General features: G+C 40.7%; 1 protein-coding gene across 1 annotated transcript in view; it reads left to right on the forward strand.

Moving 5' to 3' along the window:
- LOC132896012 (protein phosphatase 1 regulatory subunit 12A) overlaps positions 1 to 13,770 on the forward strand; it is a 159,117-nt gene that overhangs the window by 48,617 nt on the left and 96,730 nt on the right. The window contains exons 2-3 of the mRNA XM_060936740.1: positions 2,928 to 2,944; positions 3,025 to 3,145. Coding sequence (XP_060792723.1) covers positions 2,928 to 2,944; positions 3,025 to 3,145 — 138 coding nt within the window. The remainder of the gene's footprint in view (positions 1 to 2,927; positions 2,945 to 3,024; positions 3,146 to 13,770) is intronic.

Consider the following 13,770-nt stretch of genomic DNA (forward strand, 5'->3'; position numbering starts at 1 on the left):
GAAGAGGAGGCTTGTAAGGTTGTTTTCTGAGTTTAGCCAGGAGTCCAGCCCTACAGCCTCACTTCTGTTTTCTTTCCCTCTGCCATCTGTGTCATCTACCAGGCCCAATAACAATCCACGAAGAGCCCGGAGGTCTTGCTACCTCATCCAGTATATTGTGTGTGCGGTGAAAATCACTTGCGTAACTTGCGTTGAAAACCGATGTCCAGCAGGTCTTGTCGACTAACACTGGTCTGCAGAAGTATGTGTACACAGGATACACACAAAAATGCACAAAAAGGGAGAGCCTAGAGCTGCTGCGAACATACACACCGCCATCTTGGATCAATTCAGTATAGATTATGAATTTGAGGATCACATCATTTATAGGACATAATATCATTAAGAGATTCAGAGACTCTGGAGATATCTCTGTATGCAAGAGACAAGGCTGAAAATTGACATTGGATGCCTGTGATCTTCATCGTGTTGCCCCATTTTGTTGAAGGTGATGTGGGGAGGGTCTGCTGTGGTGGCATTCAAGGACCCCACTGACATGAGCAGGTGCTGGAACACCTGACGATCTGGTTGACCAGCAGCAAGGCTTCAAAGCACCGTTCCTGCTCCTTTCAGAAGGCGATCAGTGCTTGTTGCTGGCTTTGTTGGGCAGCCGTGAGGGCATGGATCAGGTCCTTAAGTGGGGAGGCCTCCATGTGTGGTTACCTTCAGTATTCCAGCTTTCAGCACCACTGTCCCTGATGTAGGAGGAATACTGAAGCGCAGCAGGTGGGAGATGATGTTAACAGACAACTTTATTTTCACTTTCTTCATAACTTTTCAGCTCTGCTTTGCTCGTTCACACATGCACACACCACAAAGACATGTGCTTTGGTCAGGAGAGATCCTCTGTCATCGCTCTCTACCTTCCATCCTTACTGTAAAACACACACAGACGCTTTTTTTTTTAAAGATGTTTTTGGGGCTTTTTTCACCTTTATTATTGGATAGGACAGTGTAGAGACAGGAAATGAGCAGGAGAGAGAAACGGGGAGGGATCGGGAAATGACCTCGGGCCGGAATCGAACCCAGGTCCCCAGATTTATGGTATGGCGCCTTATCCACCTGAGCCACGACAGATGCAACATTAATTGACAACAGGCATACTGACTCTGCCACTTGCCTTCCCTAGCCCCTGCCTCCATTCACAAATTGATGCTTGGCCACAGTCCTGCTGCCACACTCACCATTTAAACCCCAGCTTAAACAGGAGGCTGAACTGGAGGTAGCGGAGTTGAAGATTTTGAGATTTTTATTGAGAGTGACAAAGTTGGACAAGATTAAAATGAGTATATTAGAGGGACAGCATATGTCTGGGGAGCAGTTGAGGGTTAGGTGCCTTGCTCAAGAGAACTTCAGCCATTCTTGCTGGTTCAGGGAATTAAACCATTGACCTTCTGGTCCCAAAGCTGCTTCTCTAACCATTAGGCCATGGCTTCCCCTTTAATTACTATAGTATGATTCAAAAATATAGTATTTACTACAGTAAAATAGAGAATATACTATACATACAAAACAGGCCGAAAACAATAGGGTTTTGCAAGCCATAGGTGTGCACCTCGGTGCTTGGGCCCTAATAATAAGAAAAAAACATGCCAAAAACAATAGGGCTTTGCACCTACGTTGGATCTTGGTGCTCGGGTCCTAATAATAAGAAAAAACAGGCCGAAAACAATAGGGCTTTGCACCTACTGTGCTCGGGCCCTAACAAATAATACTATATATGGTAACTCTAAGCTAAATACTTTTATTTCTAACAAATCCTGAATTCACCAGCATAAATTACATCATAGAATGGAGATGGACTGCAAAGTAGAGAATGCAAGTTTGGGTTGACAAATATATTTAACTACACAAACCTTACTGCAGTGTCCAGCTTCATGGCTCCAAAGGAAGTAGGTTACTCTAAGGAGCAACATCTAACTTCTAATGTAATCTAAAACCTGACTGGTTGAAATTTAAATTATGGAAATACAAACTGTCTCAAGTCTTCCTGCTCTCCCCTAAATATACCAAATTAATATTATGGAATATCACATTAATAGAGTCCTTAAATACTGTGTGTATTGAATGAATTGAGTCCAGGTGTCCATGATCAGTATGGTGGGACGTGAGAACGAGAAAGTGTAGTAGTCTGTGGCAGCCATGTCTCTCGGAAGCAGGGTGTTCTGGGTGATGGATGTGACATATTACAAATCATTAAACATATTTGTTTAATGATTTGTAATATGTAATATTACATATAATATCTGGCTTCCTGACTATCTGAGAAATAGCACAAATAATTAATTTTTTTAATAAAGAATTGTAAGCAAAGTGTCAATAAATGAATCACATCAATGCCAATATAATGAATTAGTAAGTCAAAATAACGACATAGCAATTGAAACTGCCAGGTTCAGGACATACATTACACCAAATTGTAGGCATCAAATTCTAACTTTGTTTATCTTTACAAAATGCAATTAAGTTGGTCAGTAAAACTATTGAAAATATTTTCTTTGGGATTTTTGTCAGTTAAATAAAGGTTCACATGAATTTACAAATCACAGATTTTTGTTTTTATTGCATTTTGGAAAATATCCCAACTTTTCGGGAAATGGGGATAGTGCATAGGCCTACATGTTTAATTTTTATTTATCAAAATTTGTATGAACTGTATAAACACACAGTGCTGGTACAGTGATAGAAAAATGTATTAGTTATCTATTAATTATATCCATGTATACAAAGATGCATATTGAATAAAGGTGGAAACAAAATGTTTGTTTCTTTCTCACAGTTAAGTTTGCAATATAAATTTATGTTCAGTGAAAATTTACATATTTAAATAAAAAAAACATGTTGAAATTACTGTCTTCTTAACTTATGCATCTAACTTTCTTTTGCAGCATGACAGATTATCTAGGTATGTATTTGCAATTATTTTGTATATTTTGCTGTTACTAAAAAAAAAAACACCTAAAAAATTGCCCTTAACTATGACAGGGCTGATGCCAGTGAAGTGGAAAGTGCTTCAGAAAGACTCGGTCCTTCAAGCTACTACACACATAGAGAATTGGATTCTCTAAACAAGACAACAGATTATGCCAGCAAGGACTACAAGAAGGTAGTACAGTATTGAACAGTAATTACTTCTTTGTATACTTCAGTTTATGACTATTACAGAAAAGGCTCCTAAACCTGTAATTTATAACGTTTCCATACAATAATTCAGCTCCTTTTGACTTTTTTTTAAACAATTTGTAGTGTACAACCTTGGCCTGAAATGAAATTAATTGGGATTATACATGTGCCCAAAAGTTTGTAGACAACTGACTTTCATACTCATATTTGGGCCTTCCCCAAACTGTTGCCACAAAGTTGGAAGCACACAATTCTGTAGAATGGCTATGTTATAGCATTACCATTCCCCTTCATACAAAAGGCATGTTCCAATATGACAATGCCTCTGTGAACAAAGTGAAGTCCATGAAGACATGGTGAGTAAATTTGCCAAAGTTAGAGTGGAAGAAAGCAAGTGGCCAGCACAGAGTTCAACTCCACTAAACACTTTTGGGATGAATTGGAATGTCTACTGGGCCCCAGGCCTCCTTGCCTGAATAAGTGACCGACCTCACAAATGGTCTTGTGACTGATTGCACAAATTCCCACAGCCATGCTCTAAGATCTAGAGGAAAGTCTTCCCAGAAGAGTGTAGGTTACTATAACAACAACTGGTGACTAAATCTGGAATGGCATGGGTGTGATGGTCAGGTGTCTTTTGTTTGTGCTATATAGTTTGTCATAAATCAATCTAAAATAGCCCTAGCATTGAAATTGGGAGAAAAAAAACAATATAGTTTGCAAAACTATTTACAAATAAAAAATGTAAAAGGTGTGATCACATAAGTTGATGTTGCTGTGAAACCCCTAAACTAGTTCTGGTGCTACCAGTTGGCATCAGAAATCACATAAGTTGAATGAAGTCCACCTATGCTCACATAAAGTGTACTGATCAGCAGTGGCTCGTGACCATAGATTTTGGTAGAGTATTACATAGCCTAACAATATAGCCTAAAATAAAATTGAGAGGGTAGTTTACTTATGCTATAGGCTATTTAGCAAACTTTTAGAGTAACTATTCAATAGGCAGTTGAGTCAACAACATCCAGCATACAGTTTAGAAGTTTAACAGTTCTGACCAGTGTCAGCTAGGCAAGGCATACTGTCACATACGTTTACATGCACATCCAAATCAAGCTACTGTCGGTAATCGAGCAAAGGGTCCCAGCAGGGGTGCCAGAGAAATCCAATCCTACATGCACACTGGGAAATCGAGCTATTGTGTGAGGTACATTGTGCACCCGAGCCACAGGTGGCGCTACACGCCCCATCATGTTGGTACACTTCCGGTTGTGGTCATGAAGAAGAGCTATTCAAGAGCAGTGTTGCCAGATTGGGCGGTTTCCCGCCTAATTGGGCGGTTTTAAGTGCATTTTGGCAGGTTTTGAACATATTTTGGGCTGGAAAACGTCAGCAGTATCTGGCAATATTGTTCAAGAGTATAAACAAAGTTATCAGTTCACAAGAAGTGTTTGTTGTTTGTATGTACGAACAGAAGTGTTCCTAATAAAATGGGCACTAAGTTGAAGTTGATCTGAAGTGTCATGCCGACCGAGGCTGTTTTTTTTTCGACCGAGGCTGTCGTGTTTCCCGCTTGTGGTCTCGTCACTCGTCACTTCCGGAAGGGGAAGTGCTGAAGTAAGTAGCTCGACTCCGTAGCTCGATAGGGTTTACATGCACTAAGTAGCTTGGCAAAAATCGCATAATCTAGGTTGTGTAGCTCGATTACGAGAAATCCAGTTCGGTTCAATTTCAGCCTAGCTAAGGTGTTTCCATGCCATTTAGAACTTCGATTTCAGTCGAGCAACGGCAGAAATTCGATTTTCTCTATGTGCATGTAAACGCACTGACTTGAGGTGGAGTATAGATAGTTTTCACATGACGTCAGAGAGTCGGGGATTCCCTGGTGGTGGCCATCTTGGAGGGCTAGCTTACCGTACGGGTCACTGAGCACACATTGTAGCGCGCGAGTTACATTCATTTATATATTATTTACATTTATAGTTACATTACTACTACTTAAAGCTAGCAATGGTGCAGACTTGTTGTATTCACGGCTGTCGTAATAGGTCAAATGATGAAGTCAAGCGGAGCTTTTATGTAATTCCCACTGTACGGGAGCACGAAGGCGAGCAGACAAAGAAACTCAGCATACAAAGGAGGAATCAATGGCTTGCGAGAATCAACCGCAAGGATTTTCAGCCTTCCAAACACAGCAGAGTCTGCTCCAATCATTTTATAATTGGTAAGTTGTTTAAATAAACAATCAATTGTGTTTAAGTTTGTTTTTGGAAACCAAAACATTGTGTAAACAATCTCTAGAGAATGCCTAACTGGAGCTGCTGAGTGTACGTTTACATTGTAATGTACACTAATATTGCTCACGCAAGGGTCATTTTTGAAAAACATTTTAGGTCTATTCTGTATGATTTGATTTGTGATTAATCAACTTATTACGGTTGCATAACATTCAACAGTCTATTTAATGCTAGAATATATAAAGTTGTATATATCAGACAGCCTTTAAAGTTTGATGAAGTCAGTTTCAGGCTTTGGAGTTTGGTTAGGCTAAATCATATTAAACCATAGAGAAATATAGGCCTTCTACTCAGCCACCAGATGCAAAGTAATATTGCACAGTATTCATAATAGTAGTAAGACAGTTTCAGTAAGTAAAATACACGTGTGCCAAGTGATTGATACTTAAAAAAAACAGGCTCAGATCAGTATGTCTCATGATTAGCAAATTGTCTTTTTTTGTTTTTTTGCTTTTGTTTTTTTAACACCAATTTATTTATTTTTCAGGAACATCGAGTGACACAACCAACCCTAATTGGGCACCTTCACGAAAACTGGCTGCAGAAAGTGTTAGTCCAGATCCAAAAGCAACCATGAAAAAGGTCACCAAGTATGAGAGGGCTAAAGCCAGGAAAGCAAAGAAGGAGCAGTTTGAAGCAGCTGGTGCACTTCTACAGTTGTCTTCATTCGTAGAAAAGCCTCAACACTTTGCCAAGTCCACACCAAGTACATGCACGGAAGAAAGTGGATGTGGGTACAGAAAGCACAAAAGACACTGCAGCCTCCATATGTAATCTTGACATTTGCCAGAAAACTGCAACAGAGTGTCAAAGACTGCTCAGTGAAAATTTAGAACTGAAATCCATGGTTGACGATTCAAAAATAACACTTGTGACGGCCCTAGCGGGCTACTTGTAATTGTTTTCAATTTCTACTACAGGTATCGCTTCGGTGGGCGTGTCTTCTTAACATCTAATTGGCAGCACCGGCGCACAGTGAGGCCTTCCTATAAGTAGCGCCCCGCTGACGTTCCCAGGAGAGGCTCCTTTCTTTTTGGCTCGGCTTCTAACTTCCAGGCGGCTGCTCTTTTTCTTTTCTCTTTATTATTTGTAATAGATAACATGCACTTCCCATACTGCTAACATTCAATACTTGTTTATATTACGCGACTGATCATTGATGATCTTTCATAAACCATTTAGTCTAGTTTTGTTGTATCTATTTTCGCTGTTTAAATAAATATAATTAATTGTGCGCACGTCTCCGTCCTCCTTTATTGCCAAGGTGTCCCCTAGGCCTTGACACACTGGACTCTTTCCGTGACAATAACGTCAAAGTGAACTATTACACAGGACTTCCAAGTTTTCAGACTTTGCTTGTTTTGTTTGAATTTATTTCTCCTTTTATTCCAGAGAGCTCCAGATCAACACTAAGTAAGTTTCAAAAAATGTTACTGGTTCTAATTAAATTAAGACACAACTTTCCTGTGCAAGACTTGGGTTACAGGTTTGGTGTTTCACAAGCAACTGTTTCTAGGACTTTTGTCATTGTGATTCATGTAATGTATGAATGATTGAAATCCTTTATTTACTGGCCAGAGAGAGAACATTTGCGGTTATCTATGCCAATGGAGTTTAGAAAACATTTTGGTGTAAAAGTCTGTGTCATTATAGATTGTTTTGAGATACTTATCGAACGATCATCAAATTTGTCAGCAAGAGCAAAAACCTGGTCTTCATATAAACACCACAACACCGTGAAATATCTCATTGGGGTAACACCACAGGGTTCAGTGTCATTTTTGTCAAAGGGCTGGGGTGGGCGTGCAAGTGACAAGCATATTACTGAAAATAGTGGAATTTTAGAGAAATTGTTGCCTGGGGATCTAATTTTGGCAGACAGGGGTTTTGACATTGCAGACAGTGTCGGGCTAAAGTGTGCACAGGTTAAAATTCCTGCCTTCACAAAGGGTAGATCCCAACTGTCTGCACTTGATGTTGAAAACACAAGGAATATTTCTCATGTTCGCATATATGTCGAGCGAGTAATAGGGTTAGTGAGAAATAAGTACACCATATTGTCTGGTACGGTACCTATTGATTATTTGTTGACATCAGAAAATGAAATCCCAACTATTGACAAGATTGTTACGGTCTGTTGTTGTCTAGGAAATGTATGTGGTTCTGTTGTGCCTTTCAATTAAAAGGAAAAAAACACAGCAAGTAACAGACTGAAGATGTTCATTTATTTTACAGGTACAAAATGTTAGAATGATATATTAATGTTAACAATATTGGGTCATTTCTGATGCACATACAGTATATGTAGTGCAAAGTGTCAGATGGTTTGAATAAAGATATTACATTTCATACATACAATCTTGCAGGGTTCATTTTGTGGAATTTTTCACACCTTTAGTTTTCTTGAACTGGGGAAGTTTTCTAAAGTCAGGACAATACCAGGCAGTTTTAATACTTGGCACTCGCTTATAATTCATGCTTTTCACATGGAATGAGCCATACACACAGTTCTCATTTCTGCAAGATACTATTTGATCACCTGTTGGCTGGTACGGCTGTTTACAATAACAGATTATTTGAGACACATTTGGCTATTGAACAAAATCAATTTGTTTTGAGGCAGACAATGAACCAAATGCATGAGCATTAAAATCTCTCAAAATGTTACATGTGTTCTGATCTTGGGGAATGTTTACAAGGCTGGGGTCTGGAATAAAATTTGCCAACAAGCTCAGGCAGTAATACCTGCACAAAGAATTTCTTGGATTTTTCAATGATGTTGTTCCACAAATCTTCATCTGGTTCAAGTCTTTCAACATGCATGTCTTTCCCTGTCCAAACAACAAAATAACCAAATTCTTTGTTGCTAACAAATATTTGAGTTTGAACTTGGTAATAATATTGGTGAAACTTTTTGAGCATCAGTGAACTATTACTTTGTTCCAAACAGGACTTTTCTTCAGGAATATCTGTAAATGATGACTCCTTATAACAATAAGGACATTTGACCTCTACTATACCATTTCCACAGCAGTTACATGATATAACAGCATCTGGGGTTGCACCCATATATGGATATTTCGGATTCAGCATTAGGCCACTTTTCTCGCATTTGAAATTCTCATGAGAATTATTCATAACTTCACAGAAAGCATCAAGTGCAATTTTTTCATGTTCACAACCCCATTTTGTTGCTTTTGTGGCAAAAGATATAGAATTTGGATAACAGATAGCCTTGATCAGACTCTTCGAAGGATTTTCAACATTAGTTGAACACACCGCTTTCATATGAGATGCTGTGATTCTCCCAGCCCTAAACCTAAACCACAATTTACTACAGGACTGATCCTTCGTTTCTAATTCTACATTAATACATTGACTTTCAGACACATTTAGGCCGAATCCCATTTCACCCCTTGGACCAACCCCTTGGCCCTTCCCCTCCATTTTGCGCGTTCACGTGAAGGGGTAGGGGTATCCCAATCCCAGTTAACGCGGAGGGGTAGGGGAAGGGGGAGGGCTTCTGTACCCCTCCAAACGGAGATTTTCCTGGAGCTGACTCCGAACGAAGGGGTTTGAGTGATTTCCCACAATGCCATGCGGATTTCAGCGAGATTTCATGCGGATTTCATAAAGATGGCGGTTCCCGCGGCGAAAGATTGTCATAAATGTATTTTCTCCATTATTTACGTGTTTTAAGTTGTTATCCAGAGGAAACACGCCGCTTGATTCGCTTTCGAGCTGAGAATGAGCAGCGATTTCTGAAATCCAAGCTGCTGCTAAAAAGCTTTGGGAGTGAGTATTGTTTTTGGTTGCTTTACTGCGTACGTTTTGTTCTGTTATTCTCGCTTTTATTGTTTACATGAGTGTTCTGACACCTCATTCTGTCGGATGTGGTGCACGAAGCGCCAAAGATATCCCATTCAGTGGTGTTAGTTAACAAATCACACCCTGCCAGCAGAGATTTCTGGCTCTGACTGTAGCGGCTGGTCGCAGCCAATGACGCATTTGGTCGCGTTTTGCTAACGTAAACGCTGACGGAGGTACGCGATGACGTATGCGATCGTTGAAGGGCTATCCCAATACGTAAGGGTTGAATTTCAAGCCCTATCCATTGTAGCTCAGTTTCAAGGGGAAGGGCCAAGGGGAAGGGGGAGGGGAAGGGGGAGGGGTAGGGGTAGAAATTAGAATTGGGATTGGGCCTTATTGTTTCAAATTTGTTCATACAATGTTCAATTAATTCCTCTTTTGATGTTCCAGCATACTCTTCATTATAAAGTTCTGTCAGAATATCTGGGAATGTTTCTCCAAGTAATGATGGGACAAAATAACTTGGCATGACTGACAGAAGCACAGCATTGTCTTTTGTTGCAAAGAGTTTTTTCTAAAAACACTGCAGATTCTTCACTAGTGGGTTGTAGGATTTCTGGAAGTTTCTGTGATCCTTGGTCAGTTGAAGGCGTTTGAGGTGTTCCACATGATAGTGTGTTGTCCAGCTTCCTCTTCAATGATTGGCGAGACTGGAAGTCAATGTTTTGAATTTCACTATACTCCACCTTCGACAGACTACTTGGAAGAAGCCAGTAAGCAGGCACCTGTGTCACGGTTTGGGAATTTCGGACCTGCACTGCAGCATCAACTGCAAAAATGAGTGCCCCAACATGACTGCACACCTCACCCAAACCGGCCATGCATGTGCAGTGTCCTGCAAGGATGACCCCATCCTCTTGCACAATTGCCCATGGTAATAAGGGTGGGTCACTCAATCGCTGGGAATGTTTTACCTGCAAAATGTGAAAAATTCAATGTGTAAGCTGTCATTCACATTTTCACACCAAAAAATTAGGGGCTTATATTTAGATTATAATTAAGTAGAATATTTGATATATACATATTCATGAATTATGATATAAATTTAAATTTATAAAAACATTTGGTACAAGGCTGCAAACATATGACTATTACTGGCCTATAAATTGTCATATTTATCATAACAAACACAAAATGTAACAAGCCTACATACCAGTTAATTATATTACAAAGTTTATACTGACATGGTACTGTAATACCACTAATGGATATAAAATTTGTATTAAATCAACTCGATATTATACACACACATATATTTATATGCAGTGTTGAGAGCTCTAAAATTCCAATGTTTACATACCTTGGCTGTAATTAGGACACGGCTCTCACTGGTTTTTATATGGCGGACTTCGCGGACCCAGCCACAGACAAAATAATTGTATGACTCCAGCGACTTGTATGCTTTGAGGTCGTCAAGTGTGCAGGCGCTTTTAGTATTTATGAAATAGTTCACAATATCAGGGTACGATATGGATGGCAGCCCTGCATAGTCACTGGAAAATGCTTCTTTGTCCACTTCGTAGAGGTCAATTCCCCCAATCAAGGACAGTTTGGCTGCATACCGTTGTCGTGAGATGTCGTCCAATGTATCCACATACTTCCGTTTGCTTGATTTTACCGACATTGTTTTTATTTTAGAAAACTAACTATATAACTTAATAAATTCGTCCAAGACAACATGGCCGGTAGTGGCGATGGTCCGTTTTGTTTGCCCACCAAGATGGCGGCTGGGGGGCGTTCCCCGGGATGCCGTGACGTCAGTGAAAACTATCTATACTTTCAGGAGAAGTATTGGAGGTGGCTGTACATGCAGAAGAAAGTCTTTATTAAAAGAAACAGGAACCAGGCATATAATCCAAAATGGCAGACAGTTATCATAATGAGGAAAAGGCAAAGGGTCAAGCGAGGCACAAACAGACTAAACAGGGCTAGACAATATCAGAATAAAAAAAAAAGCGGAACAGGAAACCAGGAAGACTGCACGATAACAAGGCTCAGTAAAGGTGACTTGTAACGCAATACTTTGTGATGTGAGTGAGTCTTCAGCATCCTTATATGAGCACATTGGTTGCACCTTAATCCAAGCCAGATGTTAGTCAGAAGAGCTCATCTTCAAAGCTGAGGGGCAGGGCAAAGAGCTCATCTTCAAAGCCGGGCAGTGGGGCGAAGAGCTTGTGTTCAAAGCCAGGTGGCAGGGTGAAGAGCTCGTCTTTGCCGAAATCTGGGGCAGAGGCCACCCTGATGACCTCTGGCACTGGCTCAGGAACTGGCTATGGAGCAGAGGCTGCCCTGTTGGACTACGGTTGACTTGCTAACTTTAGAACTGCAGTTGTCATGAACAGTTTTGCACTCAAGTTGCCATCAATGAAGAGTTATAACATCAATGAAACTGACTTCATGTTAAAACTGTTAAAAATGTTATCATATTGTCTGTTATCACCCAAATGAGGATGAGTTCCCTTTTGAGTCTGGTTCCTCTCGAGGTTTCTTCTTCCTCATGTCATCTTTGGGAGTTTTTCCTTGCCACCATCACCACAGGCTTGCTCATTGGGCATAGATTAGGGATAAAATTAGCTCATGTTTAAAGTCATTCAAATTCTGTAAAGCTGCTTTGCGACAATGTCTGTTGTTAAAAGCGCTTTAAAAATAAACTTGACTTGACTTGACTCTGGCACTGGCTCTGGAACTGGCTGCAGAGCAGAGGCTGCCTGTCAGCCTTTGGCAGTGTCTCTGGAACTGGCTGCAGAGCACAGGCCGCCCTGTTAGCCTCTGGGACTGGCTCTGGAACTAGCTGTGGAATTAGTTCTGGAACTGAGGCATCTGGAAGGAGCACTGGAGTGACGGCCTCCTCCTCTGCTGCTGCAACAGTCACTGGAAGGAGTTCTGGAGCTCCTCCACCTCCACTGCATTGGCCTCTGGAGTCTTAGCCCCCCCCAAAAAAAAAAAATTATGGGGATCCTCCTTCTCTAGAGCCTCAAGCAGAGCATAACATGAAATGACTGGGAGTTACAGAGGCATGGGTGTTCCACTCGGATCAGGTACTCGCCCATCAGTGTGCTTGTGAGCCAGTGAATCATGCAGCCAACCCAGATGAGCTCTAGAGGCTTGAGCTCCACCAGGTCAGCATAAAAAAGCACTACAGTGTGAACCCCTTTGAGTGATATTCCCCCCCCATCATAGTGTGCCGGGATGTCCAACCCAAGTCGCTGCTGGAAAAATATAGATATGGGGAGAGGCATGGAAACCCAGGCATGGCGTTGAACGGCGTGCCAGTTCTCTTCTACTACATCCATGGTACGCCAAAGTATTCTGTTAGCTGGGTGAAGTATTATGCCAGCAAAGCGAAGTATACTTTCAAGAGAATGCAGGTAGATTGGAGGTGGATGTACATGCAAAAGAGAGTTTTTATTAAAAGAAACAGGAAACAGGCATATAATCCAAGATGGCAGACAGCTATCATAACAATGAATAGGCAAAGGGTCGGGTGAGGCACAAACAGGCTAAACAAAGCTAGACAATATCAGAATCAAAAACACAGAACAGGAATCGGGAAACCAGGAAGACTACACGATAACAAGGCTCAGTAAAGGTGACTTGTAACACAATACTTTGTGATGTGAGTGAGTCTTTAGCATCCTTATATGAGCGTGCTGATTGCGCCTTAATCCGAGGCAGGTGTTAGTCATTAGTGTAGTGTGCTGTTCAGAGCGTGCGTGAGAGTCAGTTTGTTGTGCACACTGTTCAGAGCACGCATGAGAGAAAGTCTGTTGCGCAGGCCAATGCGGGCGTGACAAGCAGATTTAGAGAGAACTTTTTTTTCATCTGGGTTCGAGATAGCAAGTATATTTCATGTAACTAGTGAGGCACACACAGAAAAGCTAATATTATTTCAAAAGGGGAGTTGCCCATTCAGCCACAAAAGGAATAATGAGGTCAGGCACTGTTGCTGGGCATTAAAGCCTGTGGTGTAGTCAGTGTTCCAATTCATCTCAAAGGTGTTCAGTGGGATTGAGATAAAGGTTAAATACAGGCAACTCAGGTTTTGGACCTCACTTTGTGCACAGGGGCATTGTCATTCTGTACCAGGTTTGAGCCCCATAGTTCCAGTGAATGGAAACTTGTAAGGCTACAGTATAAAAAGACATCTTATATAATTGTGAACAGTGGATATAAAAAGTGTTATATACCCTGTAAAAATGTTTTCTGATGTAAAAAAAAAAAAAATGAAACCACGATAAATAATTTCAAAACTTTTCCCACCTTTAATGTGACTTATAACCTGTACAGTTCATGTGAAAAGCAAACAGATCTGTTAGGGGGGAAAGCATAAAAAAGAATGTACAATAAGCTGGTTGCATAAGTGTGCACACCCTTAAACTAATACTTTCTTGAAGCACCTTTTGATTTAATTACAGCATTCAGTCTTTTTGGGTAGGAGTCT

Source organism: Neoarius graeffei, chromosome 13, assembly GCF_027579695.1.
Source record: "Neoarius graeffei isolate fNeoGra1 chromosome 13, fNeoGra1.pri, whole genome shotgun sequence".
Taxonomy (NCBI): domain Eukaryota; kingdom Metazoa; phylum Chordata; class Actinopteri; order Siluriformes; family Ariidae; genus Neoarius; species Neoarius graeffei.